This window comes from Mirounga angustirostris, unplaced genomic scaffold, assembly GCF_029215605.1.
Source record: "Mirounga angustirostris isolate CCGP_5_RB_7025 unplaced genomic scaffold, mMirAng1.0.hap1 SCAF_17, whole genome shotgun sequence".
Taxonomy (NCBI): domain Eukaryota; kingdom Metazoa; phylum Chordata; class Mammalia; order Carnivora; family Phocidae; genus Mirounga; species Mirounga angustirostris.
The window spans coordinates 20,367,841-20,389,395 of record NW_026991725.1 but is presented as its reverse complement, the minus strand read 5'-3'; the positions used below and the strand labels follow the sequence as shown (position 1 = coordinate 20,389,395).

At 41.4% G+C, this 21,555-nt stretch overlaps 2 protein-coding genes across 2 annotated transcripts in view; both read right to left on the bottom strand.

The window, feature by feature from the left end:
• The window catches only part of CA10 (carbonic anhydrase 10), a 510,865-nt gene that overhangs the window by 271,477 nt on the left and 217,833 nt on the right, over positions 1-21,555 (bottom strand). The gene's annotated exons all lie outside the window — the stretch shown is intronic.
• On the bottom strand, positions 11,425-12,152 carry LOC123854144 (peroxiredoxin-1-like). Its single transcript, XM_045889181.3, has one exon. The coding sequence runs from the start codon at positions 12,098-12,100 to the stop codon at positions 11,501-11,503; it is 600 nt and encodes a 199-aa protein (XP_045745137.1). The 5' UTR covers positions 12,101-12,152; the 3' UTR covers positions 11,425-11,500.

Sequence of the window (21,555 nt, the reverse complement as noted above, 5' to 3'; positions counted from 1 at the left end):
ATCAGATCTGGTCCTGCAAGATCCCAAGCCAGTACTCTCTGCCCCATAAACACTACCCAAAGAGACTTCCAACTTATAACTTTGAGATCCAGTTCACTTTGAAACTCTGCCCTTGCTTCTGCATGCACCTGGTACCAGATGAGTCTTGCGGTTAGCTAACGCACAGAGATTAATTGGAAGAATTCGTTCTCACAAATGGTAAACCGGGGGCAGCTCATGCGTGGCCATGTAATTACTTTGGTGGCATTGACGCATCAGGAGGCCCCTGGAGGGTCCAGAATCCCACTCAGCCCGAGAGGTTTCCATCTTAACTTTGAATTTCCTTGGGCCTCTGTCACTTGAAGTCAAACAACATCATCTTAACAAATTTTGAGTGTGTGAATAATTTCTCTGTTTCTTCTGTCCTGGTATGTAAACCGATATTAAAGACTAGAATATTTATCATGTTGACAGCTCCCGCCTGCTAGATTAGATTTTGTTAAGGAGCTGAGTTTTCCTCCGAGAGCATTCAACTCCGTATCTTCCTACTCTCGCCTTCCACTTTAGACGCATTTGGTATTGGCTAGCTCTACACCAGAATAAAATGGGAGGCAGCCAGTAGAAATAGCTGAGGATATTGGCCACCTTCAACCCAGACTACCGGGGAAATACAAATTTAGTTACGAAATAAAAAGCCAATTCAGTTGAATTCCACTTTGTCTGTAACTGAGAATATTTTCTGCTTCAATGTTTGAAATTGTAGATATGTCATAAAATGTGGCCTTGCCCTGTGTTGCTTAACTCATCTGCTCCTGCTTCTATCTGTTGTCCTTTATCTTCAAATCCTGGGGACTGAGCTATTTGAACCAGACCTCCCAGCCAGAAGCAGGGCGACAGGAATGAACAGCAGAAGGGGAAGCTCCTTTTGTGGGTTTGGGTTGGGGGGTGGGGAGAAGAGAGGCTTAGGGAGGGGGATGGTGTCAGAGGGGAGCCTTAAAGATGACGCACAGAATCCCCTCTGATCCTACCCTTAAGCTCTTTTAGAAAACCTAATCTCCAAAGATTTAGTTTATTTTTGATTATAAACAAAATATCTTTCTACCCATGGTAATTAATAAAACTAGAGAGCAGAGAAACAGACCAGCTGGTTTCCCTCTTCTTAATTAGGTACCTCTGATTTATTTAATTATTTGTTTTGTTCTTCTTTCTATCTCACGTCATGCCACAAAAGATTTCCTACGGGGGAAAAAATTATATATAACAAAACTATCAAAGCAGGTTAAAGACAGAATAGAATGACAGGGCCCGGAGAGTAATTCAGCAGGCTATAAAGGCCCACTAATTTTATTACAGGTAAAGATTTGGCTCTGAAGTTCTTTATACTTAAAAAGAAATGAACAACACAGTTCTCATGGAGGGAAAAAGCACATCAATTGTGCGGAGGGAGCAAGGCTTTTCCTAACGCTTAGTGTTACAGAAATTTCTCACTGAGGGCTTCCTTCAGGAAGATCCAATGACACAATGTCCTTTACAAAATGCCAGTGGTGATTTAAAGGGTAGATCCTTCCTCTAGATTGTTCATAAATTTGAGTTTTGTAAGGCAAAATGAATCTTTTTTTTTTAACTTTTTTATTGTTATGTTAATCCCCATACATTACATCATTAGTTTTAGATGTAGTGTTCCATGATTCATTGTTTGTGCATAACACCCAGTGCTCCATGCAGAACGTGCTCTCTTTAATACCCATCACCAGGCTAACCCATCCTCCCCCCGCCCCCCTCTAGAACCCTCAGTTTGTTTTTCAGAGTCCATCATCTCTCATGGTTCATCTCCCCCTCCGATTTCCCCTTCATTCTTCCCCTCCTGCTATCCTCTTCTTTTTTTTTTTTTTCTTAACATATATTGCATTATTTGTTTCAGAGGTACAGATCTGAGATTCAACAGTCTTGCACAATTCACAGCACTTACCAGAGCACATACTCTCCCCAGTATCTATCACCCAGTCACCCCATCCCTCCCACCCCACCCCTCACTCCAGGAACCCTCAGTTTGTTTCCTGAGATTAAGAATTCCTCATATCAGTGAGGTCATATGATACATGTCTTTCTCTGATTGACTTATTTCGCTCAACATAATACCCTCCAGTTCCATCCACGTCGTTGCAAATGGCAAGCTCTCATTCCTTTTGATGGCTGCATAATATTCCATTGTATATATATACCACCTCTTCTTTATCCATTCATCTGTCGATGGACATCTTGGCTCTTTCCACAGTTTGGCTATTGTGGACATTGCTGCTATAAACATCGGGGTGCACGTACCCTTTCGGATCCCTACTTTTGTATCTTTGGGGTAAATACCCAGTAGTGCAATTGCTGGATCATAGGGTAGCTCTATTTTCAACTTTTTGAGGAACCTCCATACTGTTTTCCAGAGTGGCTGCACCAGCTTGCATTCCCACCAACAGTGTAGGAGGGTGTCCCTTTCTCTGCATCCCCGCCAACATCTGTCGTTTCCTGACTTGTTAATTTTAGCCATTCTGACTGGTGTGAGGTGGTATCTCATTGAGGTTTTGATTTGGATTTCCCTGATGCCAAGTGATATTGAGCACTTTTTCATGTGTCTGTTGGCCATTTGGATGTCTTCTTTGGACAAATGTCTGTTCATGTCTTCTGCCCATTTCTTGATTGGATTCTTTGTTCTTTGGGTGTTGAGTTTGATGAGTTCTTTATAGATTTTGGATACTAGCCCTTTATCTGATATGTCATTAGGCAAAATGAATCTTAAAGGTGTTTGTTGCTATGGGGGAGGGGACACATTTTGGTCTGTAAGTTATCACCTTTCAATTTATCACTTTTGTTCACCGTGGATTTTTTCATGTGAAATTTTCTCAAATACAGGCCAATCTGGGGAGTGGAGAGACTGTAGTAGAAACTACAGATGGCTATGTGACTTGGCCCGTGTAATGTGGGTAGAAGCGACAAGGATCCAGTTTTGCCCCTATGGCTTATGTGGTCCTGTGTTCTTTCACTTCTCCCTCTGAGAACTTCTAATCTCAGCTAAAAGGTCATGCTCTAGGTAGTTGCTGCCCCTTCAGCCTGGGCCACAAAGCCTAGCTGACCTTGACTTGAATAAGACCCGGCTCCGGCAGACCTGAAGACCCATGAGTAAGTAATACATGCTTATGAGATTTTGTAGTTATTTGTTAAGTAATGCTATTAAATAGCATTATTGTGGCAATAGCTTGCTAATACCTTGCCTTGACTATGCCACGAAGTTGTGAAGGTTAAGTCAGAGAATGATCAAGGGTATTATTTGCATAACCAAATGTAATGGATGAATTATAACTGTTTACTTCTCTGATGTTTACTCCAATATACAGCTTATAGAGTTGACAGCAGACCTGCCTTTTGCTTGCTGGCAAATGAACTGATCCTGGGACAGTCACATACCCAGCAAGTGCATCGTAGAGGAGGTGGTTCATTCTGCCTGGCATTGAGAGACCCATTAGTTGACAGGTTAGGTGGACCCATGTGTACTAGAACACAATACTGTGTCTATTTGGCCCATCATGCACAGATGGGAGAGTGAGTTGAGACTGTTGGCTGGAGTGACACAAAAGGACAATCCAGAAGAAGCTAGAAGAAGTGGGACAAAATAGTAAAGAGCTACTAAGAGGAGTCTAGAAACCCAAGTACAAGTCTGGCTGATCTATTGTTAAGCGCTAATCATTTGATATGATGGAGATTACTTTGTTCAATCAGTAAAGATCTGAATTACCTACTTGTCCTTTCCTGGGGGTCACCATGGGAATTATAATGATAACATCCACATTTCTGCATATCTTTTTTAACCTACTTTGGTCATCTGAGCCCAGATTAAATACCATAAACATTTATCAAGAGGTTACCAACAATTTCAGTACATATTTATTGGGCACCTACAATGAGCCAAATCCTACACGGTTTCAGGAATAAGCAAGATAGATCACTAGACATGGTTAAATATATGCCAGATTATAAAACACATGAAGACTGTACTCCATGAAGACTAAGAAGTCTAGCTCTCACTGATGGGGACCAGGACACGCAGCCCCAAAATAAGCCAGTTTGGCTTAAGAATTATTTTGAGCAGAACTCATTTGGGTTCCTGATGTCCCTTATCTTCCTAAAAGCAGAGCCTCCCCAAAGAACTCAACTGTCATAAAGCCCTTCCCTGAAGTAACTTATAATTTCTCTTCTGGAACAACACCACACTCAGAAAGACGTCACAAACTATCCTATCTCCCATCCCGTCTCCTAAGAGCCCATTTATCTTTCCAAAAAGCCATTTGTTTTTCCGTAAGTGCCCTCTCTTCCCCTCCCTTTCCCCTACTAAGTTAGTTACATAGATCCCCAATTCGAACCATCCCTTTGAGTTACTCATCTCTATCCCTGTATTACTTCCATGTATTAATAGGCGTCACACACATGTTAATAAACTTCTGTTTGTTTCTCTCTTGTTAATCTGTCTTTTGTCAACATAATCTACAGGGCCCCAGCTGGAGAATCTAGGGCAGAAGGAAAAAGATATTCTGCTCAAAGCTTATCATCTACTATATGTTTTACCATGTTATATGTACCACCTTTTACCTCTTTTTATGGACAAAAAAGTACACTGATATTGATGGCATAAATAAAACTGACTTCAAATCACAAGCATATTATTGCATGAGTACATATTATTACATGGGCATCATTACTATGGTGACCTAATTTCCAGGGTCAGCTATTTCTCTGTTAAATTAAAATTAAATTGTGGAAACACTATGTGCTAGGCACAATGATGGGAGCATTCCAACAATCTGTGATTCTTTAATATTAACTCCACTGGATAGATCAGGAAACAGGCTAAAGGGGATAAAGTAACTTGCTTAAGGCCATTAGAGTCTAAGCGCATTCCTTTTTTCTCTGCATCCTGCTATCCTCATAGTTTATTTACTGTGCTCCATATGGTGCAGTCAGTAAAAAGCAAATGGCAACTGGAAAAAAAAAAAAACAACAACCCAACTTGCCTGCCATTTCTCTTCTTCATAGCTAGAGAAAGAGTTTACTAACATCAGTGTCAATGATCATAAAGCAAAACGTCCTAAGCCTTAAATTTGCTTTTCAAATACCAGTATTTCAGAGGCAGATTACCTGACTCCAATAATATGCCTCAAACCTTGCACTGTAGGTGCAATGAGAGGGAATATTTTCATCCATTATAAGAGGCTTGTCAGGGGAAAATATTTTCCTGATATCATACCCAAGAGAACAGCATGTGGAGCAACATTATCATATTTTATTGAACTTTCATATATTCCATGCAGTATAATGTATATTTTATCTTTTGAAAAGCCTTGGTAACAAAAGAATAAAATATCTATCTAAAACTCAACGTACTTTCTAATAATGCTGCATGCACATTAATAGCATTCAAAACAATTCACAGGGCTCTGGTAGCTCACCAGTCTGTGCTAGGAATGAATATCCTTCAGTTCCAGGAAGGAAAGCTCAACCCTGTGGCTTTGCTCACTCTTCATAGCAGGGGGCAGGTGGAAGGTAAGGGGCAGAGTAAAGGGCATACATTCATAAAGGCTTCCTCTCAACTGGCAAGATGGGGGAGGAATGTCCTGAGCACTGGGAGTTAAGTACTAGCCTAGCTTAATTTGCATATTCTTGTGGCATCACAAGGGTATTGATTCTAGCCTCTGAGAGACAATTTACATAAAGGTTTCAGGGCATTCTCAGGAAACTAGCAAAGAGGATTTTGGAGTAGACAATGACCGTCTCAAGAAAAACAAGGAGAAAGAAACCAATTGTTGGTAGTTGGGGGACGGGAGGCTGGGTGAATTACTTAGAGGTAGAAGAGAGCATAAAGACACATGTTTGAGATGAGGTATCCTTCTGCTGGTGACTGAGAGCTTCACGTCTGATTCCCACCAGGCATAGTCACTCAAAGCGCTTCCCGGCAAAGTCCCTAGGGTCTTGGTATAAATTCAGAGGCTCCTATGGAATTGGAAAAGCCATGTTATCTTCTAGGGACTCAAAAGAAAGTTCAAGGTCAGACCAGTCGGGCTTGGGATAAAGGTCTTCAGAGGCTTTGGAGAAATACCACTGTCAGGATGGGAGTGATCATTCATGTTTCAGCAGTGTCTGCAAGAGCCATGCAGAGTACCGGGGAGGTGGGTCGCAGGGGGAGGAGTGACCCCACCCACACATACTCCCAGGAAGCACGAGTCACCCAAGTCACCCGGGGCCACACAGAAGGGATGGACCTGGGAGGCTGGGGTAAGCTCCCAGCAATGGTCTAGACTATGGACGTGAGCCAGAAACCATTGTCATCTTAAGTCTTTGCTTTGACTGTCCCATTCCCGAGATGCCTGGAGAACTGAGGGTCACCTCTGAATTCCTTTCAGTCTTTTTATTTATTTATTTATTTATTTATTTATTTATTTATTTATTTAAAGATTTTATTTATTTATTTGAGAGAGAATGAAAGAGCACATGAGAGGGTGGAGGGTCAGAGGGAGAAGCAGACTCCCTGCCAAGCAGGGAGCCCGATGCGGGACTCGATCCAGGGACTCCAGGATCATGACCTGAGCCGAAGGCAGTCGCTCAACCAACTGAGCCACCCAGGCGCCCGAATTCCTTTCAGTCTTAACACTGGATGTGGGGAAGAACAAACCTAAAATTTCCATCCATTATCATCATTATGATCCACAGAGAACTAAGGGCAGGCTGAGAAATGAATGGCAGGGGTGTACCAGCTTTGCCCCTGTTAAATTATGCACATCATATGAAATGACTTAAAGGATGAGTGCCCAGAAGAAACAGGGACAGGCCATATACACTGGCCAGTCCTCTGAGGCTCGTGACTTTAAAAGTTTCTCTTGATCTGCCATGAGCCCCGCGGAACATGGAAATGTGCCTACCGGGATTTCCACCGTGCAATTCTTGTTCTTTGGAGGAATACCCTACATGCAGAAGCACCATGGCGTGTCCTCAGCACAAAGCAAGGGAAACAGAGCAGAGCAAACGGAAGACACAGAAAACACTGCCACCGTGTAAACAGAGAGAAAACACTCATGTCCGTGTCCTCGAAACTAAAACTGTGTCTTTCTCCTGACTCTAGAGCTACCAGATCTGGTACGGTGATGACAGTAACTATCTGGGGCATTTTAGGTGGCACTTCTTTGATGAAGGCTGTAGGAAAATTAACTACCCATTTAGAAACGACATTCAGTATGTGCTTGGCCACCTTGCTAGGGAGGAGAGTGGCAGCTAGATAACAAAGCAGACCTAGAGCATCACCTCAAAGGATAAAATATGTATGATGCTAGAGTCAAAACAAACAGGCTGCAGAGATGCAATTAACAGGCAGAGCATGGCAGGAACCCAGCACAGGGCATCACCTTCCCTCATTCTCTCAAATGATGGCAAAGAGAAGGAAATTGGCTGAAAGTCAGGGCTCTTCTGATCTGAGACCCTCTCCTTCCTGATCCAGGCTATATTGGAGGGTATTTTTCCCCTGTCTTCAGCTTTAGTACAACATTCTGGAAAGGGACACAGTGTTTCAGGCAGACGAGCTGAGGCTGAAACTCAGCTCTTTTTCTTGTCTCCCCTGTAACTCTAGGTAAATTATGTAACAACTGTACATCTCGGCTTCCTGGTCTGCAAAACTGACCATCTCAGATTGTTTGGGGAATTAAATGAGATAAAATATGTATGTATCAATGGATGTGGTAGGTACTCAATAAATCTACTTCCTTTCTCTCTTCCCATCTATTTGTAATTCCAGGATCTGGGGCATTTTTTTTTTTTTCACTTATCTATATATCATTTCATTCAATAAACATTTATTGAGTGTTTTCTTTGTGCCATGCACTTCACTGCTAATCAGAATTTGTCAGCCACGGCCACGAAAAGAAGTGGGCCAAATGAGCCCAGACTGCAGGTTGAAAGGGGTTACCCTTATTCGAGACCCTATGTCTCAGAGCTGTTGGTGTTTTAAGCACACAACCCACAAGGGAAATGCCAGACCACGTGGTAATTAGCAAGAACAACATGTTCGTCCAAACAAACAGGCTGCAGAGAGGCAAGATTCTGTTGCTCCCACTTGAATTTGCATCAAAGGACTCTGGCTGAGGATAATTCACCTCCGAAAGGTGATCAAGGTATACACTTTTCTCTTCACTATATGGATGCTGGTCTTTGAAAGGCAAATTAAAGGCTTTACCAAACGTATGATTATGGGTGCTTGTGTAACGTTTGACCTTCTTCTGTCTTCACAATCCTTTGAATTTTATGTTTCTAATCACAGAGTGTCACAATCCAGAACACACAGAACAGTTTGACTATATTAGTGAAGTTACTTATTTATGTATTATCTGTGATCACTTGCTTTCCTCCATTACATTCTTCCAAGTGGGTAACTTACAGTTATTAACTTTCAGGAAGCCCCTATATATCATAGCATCATACCATTAAGCCTTTTGGAAATTCATCACAAATCAGTATACAGATGACATTGATGTCTTATTGCTATTCATTCCTCCTGGGCCATTTTTAGCAGTTCATTTTTTATATCCCTGCAGTGCTGAAATATGGCTCACTCCAGTATCTGTCCTTTTTGTAATCGCAAAAGGAAAGCTTGGCAGTTGTTGTATATTACACTCTTGAGAAAAATGCTAGTAATACGTCAAATTGATTGAACAGCATGGACTCAAAACTACCTGGCACAGGGCTATTTCCTCAGTCTTATTCAGATTTTTTTAAAAAGCATACCTTTTAGAATCAGAAACTGTGAAATCATCATCACAAGGCAATGTGTTGAATAAGGATCACTTGGAAAAGCCCAGAAGCTCCTCCCCATTTCTTCCCTTTGCTCCTGCAAATATGTTTATTGCATGTGTTTACAGTGTTGTATGCTATTCTTCTGGAAATATACTATCACTGACAAGAAGCTGGGGGGTGGGTTTGGGGAACTGGGGTTGTGAAATAGCCCTGGACATCCCTAGTTCTGGGGCAGTGGCAGCTTAAACTGGAAAAGTTCTTGGTGACATTGCTTTGTGATTGCCAGGGCATTGGGTAAAAGCTGTCTCCATATGCCAACCTTACTTTGCAAAGACATGATTAGGAGTAATGTGGGCTTGTAGAAGGCAACCAAGGAAAGATGATGTATTAAAAGAGGAATCAGAATGAAGGTAAGGAACGTCAGAATTCCATCTACTCATTTCTATGCTTCCCACCTCCTCCCCAGTTAGTGGAGACTGGGCTTGGGGAGGGTAGAGTACAGGGCAGCCCAAGTGGAATGATAGTTAAGGAGGCCAACACAGTCATTGGAGTCATTTCCAATATGAATATTGTAGCAAATCTAAAACTTCTAACACTAGTTATCACAGATGCTGTTGGTGATCCCCTCAGATCCCCTTTTCTGGGAGAGTGAGCAGGTCTCTCAGCTCCTCTGAGTGTTGGCTGCAATCACCTCACCCTCCTCTTGGGAATTGCCCTTGGCCTATAAGAATCGCGGTGCGCTGGTCAATATTTACCAACCAGCTTTCTGGGGAAAAAAGGCCCTGTTGTGTAGCATTGGCAGATTTCTTTGGTATAAACACACTTACCATGGGGATTTCAAGTTACCAACTTGATGTCACTGAATGTAGAGGGGGGAAGAGATGTTTGGATGGGCTCTGGAAAGCCAGTGTAAGTGAGCTTCTCCAGTGCAACACTGCACGTGAGCCGCCTTGCCTGGGAACACCAGCGATGTTATACCCGCCTTAGACTGCCTCCCTGGCCCGTGAGAGTAAGTAGAAGGCTGCAAGAACAGTGGTGCCATTCATGCTCAAGAGCTCCCTGTGGGATCCGGCTCCAGTTGGACTCCAGGTGGACTCCCATCTTTGCTGAACTTCTTCCCTGCTCTGCTGCCCCCACTCCTTTGCAGTTCTCACTTGAGAACCCTTCTTCAGCAATTCATTGGTTCAGGAAGCTGCATCTCAGGCTCTAAAAACTTGGGCTTGGGGAAGCATTGGACTCTGAAGGGGTGACACAACACTTAATTTGAACTGATAATTTTGCCCAAATCTTATTCTATCAGAGTCTCTCAAGCTCAAAATAAATAATTTGGGAGTCTTCAAGCACTAGGCTGTTCTCTATATTCAAACCTACCTAGCACATGGGCACTAAATAGTAACTATAAATAGCTGTATGTACTGCATAATCCCTCCTATCCCAGCACAAGCCATGCATGTTGCTTCTAGTGAGAAATCAATGAAAATAGCTACTTGGCTTAAAAGAAAAAAAGTCGCTTCCCTCAACTTGAAATAAAAAAGAAGAAATATTTTCTGAATATTTCAGAGGAAAATGCAAATGAGGAAAAAAATCTCTGCTCCATAGAATTTGATGTGAGGCATATTTGTGATATGAAGGTGGGAGAAAATATTTTCAGGAGGTGAGATGCTGCTAGTTTGACAGGTTTCCATTGACTCCAATGCACCAGGCGGTATGTGTGTATGCTTTCACTTCTCGGTAAAAATGAGATCATGCCCCTTCATCATATGATATCATATGTAAACATGTTTTGTATATATGGTCAGAGCATGTGGGTTTCAGGACTAAGGGCCAGAAATGACTAATATTATATTGTGTCACATCTGGTGAAGACCTTAGTAAACAGAGAAAAGAATCTGTTCAGAACACGAAGTAGGCAACATTAGCAAAATGTCTTACTGAATAGACACCAGGTTTATTGTATGAGAAGAACAGATGCTAGGCTGAACTAGCTAATCTCTGAACATTTTTTATTTACCTTTTTAATAAAAATTGCATATATGTAAGGTGTGCAACATGAGGATTTGATATACACATGCACTGTTAAATGACTACTACAGTAAAACTAACCTATCCATCTACTCAGGGTTAGCATTTTCTTGTTGTTGGTGAGAGCACCTGAAATCTACTGTCTTTGCAAATTTCCAGTATTCAATAGGGCATTATTAATGATCGTCATTATGGTCTACATTAGATCTATATGCCTACTCATCCGACATAACTACAACATTGGGGTGGGGAGGTGGGGAAATGGAAAAATAAGCTGGCTGCTCTTAACTTTTCATACAGTTTAGATCTTGGCCCTAACATAGTACAGAATGGGGATTAGAACACCTACATTCTAAAATGATAAAAATATGAGATATTGGAAAGAAATGGATTATTTTAATTATTCTTTTTTTTCTCAGTTCAAGTTTAATAGAAACAACAAAAGAAAAAAGTGATGCCCTATTACTGTACATAAGAGTTGGCCTGCCCCATAACAGCTCAGGCCCTTCTCTCCAGAGGAAGAAAGGCTGGCCTCCCCAACCCCTGCAGGAAAGGCCCATCCTGTCCCCATACCACATCTGCACAGAGTCTAAAGTCTTATGTTCTAAGCATAACAATAGTACAAAAGAGATTTTGTTTTCATGGCCACCCACTGCAGCCCAGTGCTAAAATGACCCAGTGCTCACTTCTGCTTAGAGAAATATTCTTTGCTCTTCTGGACATCAGGCTTCATGGTATCACTGCCAGGCTTCCAGCCAGCTGGGCACACTTTCCCTTGCTTGTCAGTAAACTGGAAGGCCTGAACCAGTTGCAGAGTCTCATCCACAGAGCGGCCGACAGGAAGGTCATCTACTGTGATCTGCCTAAGGATACCTTCATCATCAATGATAAAGAGGCCCCTGAACGAGATGCCTTCATCAGCCTTTAAGACTCCATAGTCCTGAGCAATGGTATGCTTGGGGTCTGATACCAAAGGAATGTTCATGGGTCCCAGTCCTCCTTGTTTCTTGGGTGTGCTGATCCATGCCAGGTGACAGAAATGAGAATCCACAGAAGCACCAATCACTTGACAGTTGAGTTTCTTAAATTCTTCTGCCCTGTCACTGAAAGCAATGATCTCTGTGGGGCACACAAAGGAGAAGTCAAGAGGGTAAAAGAAGAACACAATGTATTTTCCTTTGTAGTCAGATAGGCTGAGGTCTTTGAACTGGCCATCTGGCATAACAGCCGTGGCTTTGAAGTTGGGGGCAGAATGCCCAATTTTGGCATTTCCTGAAGACATCTTGCTCTCAGCGGCTCTGAGAACAAAAACGCCGAAGACAAGGCAGGAAGAAGACGCCCATTTTAATTATTCTTAATCCTTCATGAGACATTAATAAGGTTGCTTCTATATGACATTAAATTTTCGTAAGAAAAAATTGGGGCACCTGGGTGGCTCAGTTGGTTAAGCGTCTGACTCTTGATTTCATCTCAGTTTATGATCTCAGGCTCCTGGGATTGAGCCCTGCGTCAGGCTCCACACTCAGCAGGGAGTCTGCTTGAAGATTCTCTCCCTTCTGCCTCTCTCCCCACTCACACACACACTCTCTATCTCAAATAAATAAATAAATAAATAAATCTTTAAAAAAATAAATTTTCATAAGAAAAATGAAAAGTCTGATCATTGCTCAGATGTTCAATTGTTAATGATGCATAGACTCCCCAAATCATACCTTTTATTCTAGTTTTCCAGTTTTAATGTAATTCTTTCATTTCAGAAAAGCAGAATTAGAAGAAAATTTGTATTTTCTTAAGTCCTTCATACAGAATCTACTTCATTTTCTCCCCCTGAAATGATGGGGAAATTATTTATTTTTATTTTCAGACCAAAGATAATCTGGTTTCTAGGCAACAATGGCCCTTTAACTGGACTCAAAGTCTCTGAAGTTCAGGTAGGGAGAGCTTGGCTGGTCTATGCAGCCAAATGACCAGGCTTACAAGGAGAAGACTGGCCAATTTCAGAGCCTTCTTGGAGAGAATGCATAACTGATATCAGATTTTTAATATCAAAATTCAGAACTCTTGGGTATATGACTGTTTCTGTGTCACCCAGGTGTTCTGCCAGTTTTATCCTCTTGACTGTGATGGAGACACTTGTTCTGGAATGCTTGAGAGATAACACAAAGTGGGAGAAGTAAAAATTAGGTCGTGTTTTTCCCTTTTCTCTTGCTCTTCTACCTCATTTTTAGATGAATGGCAAGAGCTGAACTACAAGCAGTGTAAGTGAGTACGACATTTTGTCACCTATTTGAAAGGGCAGTTAATTTGCCAAATGCCTGTTGGTTTCATCTGTGGAATCAAGTAACCAGACAACGAAGATGGTACCATGTGATTGATACTTAACACCAATGAAATTCCTGGGGAATTCATCTGCCTCTAAATTCATTAGATTTCTTTCTTTTTTTTTAAAGATTTATTTATTTATTTATTTGAGAGAGAGAATGAGAGACAGAGAGCATGAGAGGGAGGAGGGTCAGAGGAAGAAGCAGACTCCCTGCCGAGCAGGGAGCCCGATGTGGGACTCGATCCCAGGACTCCAGGATCATGACCTGAGCCGAAGGCAGTTGCTTAACCAACTGAGCCAACCAGGCGCCCCTAAATTCATTAGATTTCTTGAGTCAATTCCCCGCATACTCTCTCATAAAAATTGTGCTCCGTCCTCGGATGACTTGAATTTTCTTTTATTTAAGTGTTGCCACCAAAATCATAGAATTGTCAATCTTTCTAAAATGTAGGAAAGGGCAGTACCTATTTCACCCTGATGCAGAAGACAGAAGGCACGGGTTCCTTGGTCACATGAACCCAGGACCAGGAGGAAGGAGGGAGGAAAGCAAAGGGGGGCAGAGGAATGGGACAAGGTGAATGGGAGAAAGGAGACAGGGGAGGGGAGAAAAGGGTAGGAGAACAAGACAGAATGAGAAGAAGAAGGTAAGTGGGGGGGGGAGGGAGAGAGAGAGAGACAGAGAGATAGAGAGAGACACAGACCAAGAAGCAGGAAAGGAAAGCAAAGTCTTTTCTAATACTCACAAGAGGAATAAAGAAAGACACAGAACTAGATGTATTTATAAAATACTAAAGCCAACATCCAGGTGTTTCCTTCAAAGGCTTGCCTAATGACTGCATTGATTCTGTGGGCAATGTCAAGAGGGACACATTCCAAGCAACTGCTGAGACGCTGAGCAGTAATCCTGAGCCCAGCTCTAAGCTAGGCGACTGTGCACGAGAACCTGATGCCAACCACAGAACACCTTTGCTCTGAGCCCATCCCCAACTTAGGATACAGCATCAGTCTCTCACATTTTGCTTATCTTTCATCACAAGGCCCTGAAACCTTCCACTGCCTGCAAAACGCTCTGCTCTGAGCATAAACACAATTACCTTGGCTTCGTTTCTTTATCTTTAATCAAAGTCTTTTCTTGTAACATTCATTTTCCCTGGATCCTCCATTTTAGCAACTCAGAGCAAAATATCCTAAAGGAGAAAGAGTCTGGTATCCAACACTTTGAGGAGTTTTTGATAGCGGATGAGAAAGAGGACAAGGCAGGTTTCTTCCAAACCAATCCTAGAGCTTTAAAGGGAGTTCTCCGCTGGGAGTTAAATCCTCATTCTGGGGTCAGCCTCAAACAAACATGTTCCGTGTGCCCATCTAACCATTGTTCGTAGTTTCTAGATTGGAAGGGGGATTCCAGGCCAGGTCAAGGCTGTCGTCTGATGCTTGAGCTTGTTCTAGAGTAGCACGTGGACTTCAGTGCCTGCTGGAACTCTTTTTGTGCTGGGGTTCTCAATGTAACACATGGAGGTCATTCACCCTTCACATGGCTTGAGCTCTTATTTTGAAATAAAGTCTGGTTCATGCCATTTCCAAACACCAGCACTAGTTTTCGGTGTCTGAGGCTGCACAGGACAGGTATAATTAGAAGGCGCCTGTAATTATATCTTAAAATGTCACCCTTTCAGAAAGAATTGAATACAAAACGTACAGAATGGTTGATTCTTCTCATCACTACTTTGTTCCCCTTTTTCTGCATTTCACTTTGTCAACATCTTTTCCATTAGTTATTCTAACCATCAGTACTGAGGGATCTGACTGCAGTATCCCAGGTACTCTATTCTCCCTGAAGGTTATTATAGGACAATGACCTCACTTACGGAGGAGTACCTTATGTACTACGTAATTAGGTTGAATTCGTCTCTTGGCATCTTCCCTGTGCTATTTACTCATGCCGATCACATTATCCATTAACTTCCTCTACTTTTTTCACATGTAGTGATTTTACAACAAATCCAGCCCACTCTGAATCTGTGCAGCTTTTTATAAAGATGGGCCTGAGAGGAAAGCTTTACCTTCATGCATACTGAATTTCAAACTCTTGGATAGGGGTTGCTGGCAAGGTGGTTCTGGATTCCATATTCTGTCATCCACGTCACCTCTCAGCATATATGTTACGGATTCTAAAGTATTAGTTTCTTTGATGGAGAAACTCTGGTAGGATTACGTTGTGTTTTCTCGTTAATGGCCACATCTCTGATGGTAGTTACCATGGTCTGAAAGTTCATATGTTCAAATCCTAATCCCTAAGGTGGGGTATTAAGAGGTGGGGCCTTTGGGGGGCGCCTGGGTGGCTCAGTTGGTTAAGCGACTGCCTTCGGCTCAGGTCATGATCCCGGAGTCCCGGGATCGAGTCCCACATCGGGCTCCCTGCTCAGCAGGGAGTCTGCTTCTCCCTCTGACCCTCCTCCCTCTCATGCTCTCTGTCTCTCATTCTCTCTCTCGCAAATAAATAAAATCTTAAAAAAACAAAAAAAACAAAAAAAACTATTGATGTACTATACAGTGGCTAACTGAACATAAAAAAAAAAAAAAAGAGGTGGGGCCTTTGGGAGGTGATTAGGTCATAAGGGCAGAGCCCTCCTGATCCGGGCTGGTGCCCCTAGAAAAGATGCCCCACAGAGCTCCCTGGCTGCTCACACCACGTGGGGACTAAGCAAGAAGGCACCGGCTGTAAACCAGGACGGGGGCCCTCCCCGGAATGCGACCATGCCCCTGCCTTGATCTTGGACTTCCCAGGCTCCAAAACTGTGAAGTCCATTCTTTAGAAGCCACCCCGTCAGTGACAGTTTGTTCCTGCACCCCGAAGGGATGAAGCCAGTAGCTAACAATTGTGGCACATCTCCTTCTCCGACAGCTGCCGGCCTGAGAACTTGAACGGCCACCTGCCTACTAAGCGTGTTACTTCATGTAATTCCCTCCACCACAACCACCACAACCCTGCAAGGTGGGTACAGTTACGATCTCTCTTTTACAAAGGAGGGAACTGAAGCTCAGAGAGGTTAGGCTTCTCATATTTGGGTGGTTAGTGGTAAACCTAAAATCCAAACCCAGAGCAGAACATCTGTGGGTCTCTATCCCTCCCAACCCCCCAAACAAAGGTCTATAATGTCTTAATGTTCCTTCTCCCTGTAACTGTAACTGTAAAAGACCTTCTCGTTCTGCCACCCTAAACTCATTCTGGACCTTATTCTCCCTGAAATGATTTTCACAGTTTCCTTCCACTCTCATCCCCCTCCTCGGCTATAAAGCCCTTTCTCTCACATCTCTTCCCTGCCATTTAAAAACATTATTTTTGGCAAAACTCCCTGTGCAGCCACATCTGTAGCCTTAGCTCCTACCACTTCCTTTTTCTGAGGTATCATCATTTGTAATTGTATTGCCATAATTTCATTTTTAAGAGCTTCTTAGTCCTCTAGAGTTACCTTCCATGAGGCAGAGAGATCACATCTACTTTAACTATGATAGTTCAAAAATCTGCCTTTTGAAGGTTTTAGGATCCATGTCTGACAATGCTTATTAGCATTCTTTTTTTTTTACTTTGGAATACCGTATTTTCTAAGATAATACATCCACTTTCTTCCAGAATTTTACTGTCCATTCCATATCACCGAGCTGCTTTTCCTTGTTGGTTAGAATTAGAGTCAAATAAAGAGACCCTTTATTGTTTCCTTCTGAGAAAGGATATTGTCAGTATGGCAAGTCAAAAAACTTATCAAACCACAAAATACAAATGATTAAGAATTACATTCACTTCTTCATCAGCTCTTGGAGATCTACTGTGTCCCACAAGCACATGTAAAATTATAGGTGTCATTTCCATACCAGAGCTTCAATATAAAAAGACCCGTGGTACTTAAAGATAGCTAATGAGTTCCAAATGGGAAAGAATACTTATCATTGAAAGTTTAGTATCAGTTATGCAATAAAAACCAGCACCACGGTAACATATTTAGATGGCAAAATGGATCTATCCTTACATTTTCTTTAATCTTTCACACGTGGAGCCAGAATGTCTAACATTTAAAGACCCTCCTGCAAACAGTATTTCATTCCACCGACCTGTCCATGCTAGCTCACATTCTAGCACTTCCATAAAGCCTGGTTCTGCCAACCCAACTTCTTACCACCCTTAAATATTAATGTCAAAAAGATTGATTTGCTAATTAATCAATTCATTGTTTCCTTAGGTTCTCTTCCACTATTATCTCAAATAGTTATTTAAATCAGCTACTGTGATTTAATTTCTGTATATCTATATTTTTTCCCCTAATATATCGTGAAGTCCTTGAAGGAATATAAATGCCTTACTCATAAAAGGTTTCTAAACATAGCAATGTAGACACTGCAATGATTAATTGTGGTCAACTAAATTTTGCTATCAGGTTCATGGTGGAAATTTAAAAAATAGAGAAGTGATAAGATTTTAGGCACCCAACCAATTCACAGTCACTATTTCTTTCAACATGTTTCGACCATGTTTCAGGAAAAGTACAATAATCGAAAATTAGTTTCTAATGGCAGATTCTGTTGATGGCAAGGTTACTTTTCATCATGGGACTTTCTCATATTTTTCCCACCTTAAGTCAAAGCAACTTTTCACTAATTCCACATAAACCTTTTGTTTGGTGATCAAAGATAATCTTGGTTCAGTTCAAATCAACCAGCCTCATCACAGATAACCTCAGGGATATAAAATGAAAATATGAAAGCGCATTTATCATGAGGAGCCCTTAATCTAAGACGGGGAGATGAGGCAAGTAAGACTAATATACTACAGGCCAAGGTTCAGGTCCTAAATGAAATATAAGCAAGTTACTTAAAGAAGCAAATGAAGAGGGATTTCACCAGTCATGAAAGACATCAAGAGGAGCATCATGGTGGAGGCAGCACTGGTGTCAGAGAGATTGAGTAATAAAAAGGTAGAGATGGGGAGTGCTGAGGTACAGAGGTATGTCAGGTGAAGGGTTACACTGTGGCCAAAGCACAGATCACAGGGAAAGGTGAGATACAGTCAATTAAGAAAAAAGTATCACCGTCTCACTGGGAACAAAACGTAGGCATAAGATGTAAGAGGAATAAAGCTCTGGAGGGGGGATTTGGGGCCATATTGCAAGGACTATGAATGACAGGTTAAGACATTTGTACCTAATTTTATAAGTAATGATGAGTTTTATTACCTCATATTCATTTAATGGGAAATTTGCAAATGGTCATGTAGATAAAGGGTATAGCCTTGCGTAGGATGTCTTCTTCTTGCCCCTTCAAATCTATCTTCACCTTGCCCTGTGGCCTGGAGGCTGGCTTAGGTAGACTGAATCAACAGTCTTGTCTTGGTCTCTGACTTCTCCCCAGAGGGAGCCTGGCAAAGTGGGGGTAGCGAGGAGTGCAGCTGGGGTCTTTCGTCCTCAGCTCCATCCCTGTGGTTGCATGGGCTGCAACCAGTCTCCTTGAAAGGGTCATCTTACATTCTGGAAGTCAGAGGTCAAAAAGCAGTTTTGCTGGGCTAAAATCCAGGTTTTAGCAGGGCTGTGTTCCTTCTGGAGACTCTAGGGAAGAAACTGTTTCTTTGCCCTTTTCCAGCTTCTGGAGGCTGCCCATATTCTTTTGGCTCATGGCAATGCATAACCCTGATCTTGCTTCCTTTGTCACATCTCCTTCTCTGCCTTGGACTTTCCTGCCTCTGTCTATTCCTTATAAGAACGCTGTGACTGCATTGGGCCCATCAGGATAATAGAGGATGATCTTCCCATTTTAAGATGCTTACCTTAATCACATCTTCAAGATACCTCCTGCCATGTAAGATATCATAGTTATAAGTTCTGGGGATTAGGATATACATATCTTTAGGAGAGGGCATTATTCCATCTACCATATTTGTCAACTCTGTATTTTTGCCTAAAATGAAGGGATGAATTAAAAATCTATGGGTGTTTTTCAGATTATTAAATTAATGCAAGCTTGTTACAGAAAATCTAGAAGCTTTAGAAAAGTTGAAAGAAACAATATTACTCTTAATCTTGGTCTCTTTTCTATGCATAACATGGGTGCTTTTTAAATACATAGGGATCGTTAAGTGAATGACTTTAGAGGTTACCTTTTATATTTAATTCTCATGAGCAATGCCCATGTCACTGACTACTGAGATGTCCATTTTATTAAAAGACCTAAAAGATGGGGAAGGATGCCGGAACTGATTTTTGGTTAAAATGGTAGGATCAGCAAGTGATTTTAGACTCAGTTTTAACATGTTTTTTCTTCTTTTAGATGTTTCAGATCAGCAGAGAGGTTATCTACAAACCATATCTCTTCCATGAACACTAACCTCACCTCTTAATCCAGAAACCCTTTAGCACCCACCTGTATCAGAGAATGCTCCAGACAAATATCTAGAGAACTACTATATCCCCAAATGATTAAGCCAGGCCATTCAGATTTTGCTGTTTAGTAACATTCACACTCTACGCTGTTATTTTCAAATTACACCAAGAAGCTTACTTAGGTGAAGAGCACACAGAATTTAATACACAAACACTTAACGTATACTCACTTTGGCGTGAGGAAAAAGACAAGGAAGGTAAAAATATATGTGAATCTGTACAAGTCCATTGACTACCAATGGTCTCCATCTTTAAAACAGTCAATCAGGCTTGAACTGAGCTTAAAATACCAGTTGTCAGAATCCAATTTCCTACATACAGGGATTTTAAATGATCTGAGACCGTGAAGGAAGAATTATCTCCACCTGCCTACTCTAATTCCTGAGTTGACTCAGTAGCTTTCTTTAGAAGAGATTCATTAGCTCCAAGATTAAAAAAAAAATTAGTTTAGACTACTAGGAGTTAAGTTGAATGGGGTCAAGGGTGGGAGACTGACTCCAAGGTAAGATTCTTATGACCATACACAACCCAACCTTAAGTGAGTATTGTTTGAAAAGCACAGTTATTTAAAATTTTGTCCATAAGAGTCTTATGCGTCAGATATGAACAACTAGGTTAAAAAAAAATACTCTCCTTCAAGAAAAAACAACAACAACCCAAACATTGCTTAAGAATTACCATAGAAAAGAAGCAACCTAAAAAAGTAAAAGAAATACCATTATTCAAGTATAATGAATATACTTTGTTATCCAAGACACAGTATGTTTTGATTGACATCTAACTATTATTATTCTTTGTATTTTTGCATTCAGGTTGAATTTCAGCCCTTGCTCATGCTAAGATAAGCCCTTAATTCATGATTTGAGCCCCACACCAGGTCAGACACATTAAAACGAACACAGCAACACAAGTCCGAGATTGCAGCAACGCTGCTTCATGGGTCTGGGCATGAGTTTCACTGAAACACGAGCAGGAATCATGTTCATGGATAAGAATATGACATTAAACACATAATGACTGGGATGCATTTAACATGCTGATACCCAGCAGATCTCAGACTTCACAATGTGGCACCTTGCCCACATTCTACAAAACCTCCCAGTCTTACAGGGTGGTCTTTAAACCTTTTGGTTTGGATACACATTTCTTCAAGGCAAAACTAAATTCACAGCAGTGATTTGAATACTCACTTCCAAAATAAATCTCCAACTCATTAAACACCACCTTTAAAAAGCTGGCAAACATGATTTAGCTATTGTCTATCACGTTTAGACATTTCATTACCAGTTAGTTTATCCTCCTACCATCTATATTGTATTTTCCACCTTTCGCTAATGCAAAGGAAACCATCAGACAGTTCTCAGCTCTTCAAACAGCTGACAACACAAATTGTGCCAGATATAAATATTTACATCGTCAAAAGTAAATGTTTCCAAAATTCCAAACTCCAATGCATTTGAAAATTGATTTGGATCAGGTACACTTTACTGAATTGGAAATATAAAAAAAAAAAAAAAATCTGTCAACAACAACAAAAATACCAAACCAAAACATGAGTGCTTTTTAACATCAGGCTATCCCCCCCATCTCTTCTTTCCCAATAAATTTTAGGGAGAAGTGTCTTGAATTAATTATTTTTTTCTTTCACATCAATATTCTCCTCTAAGATGGGCTGATGGAAAAGTGAAAATTATGTGTCCATTATATGCGTTAGCTTGTCACCTTTCTCATCCCATGTCCAACGTATTCTTAACCTAAAAATGCTTCAATTGCTTGCTATAACTCAGGAAAAAGATCCAGTTCCTTAACACAGCCTCTAGATTTGGCCCCATCTTCCTTTTCCGTCCTTACCTCCCTCCTCCTCCTCTTTGATCTCTGTGCTTCAGTCTTGCTGGTCATCTTGTAGCTGATTTCGGGCCCTCATTCTGCATTTTTACTGCTTCTCACTTTGTCTAGAATACAATTATTCCCTCCATCACCCTCTCCAAG

Bases quoted from the DNA above. Each gene is read 5' to 3' on its own strand.
- LOC123854144 (XM_045889181.3), bottom strand. From the start codon at position 12,100: ATGTCTTCAGGAAATGCCAAAATTGGGCATTCTGCCCCCAACTTCAAA.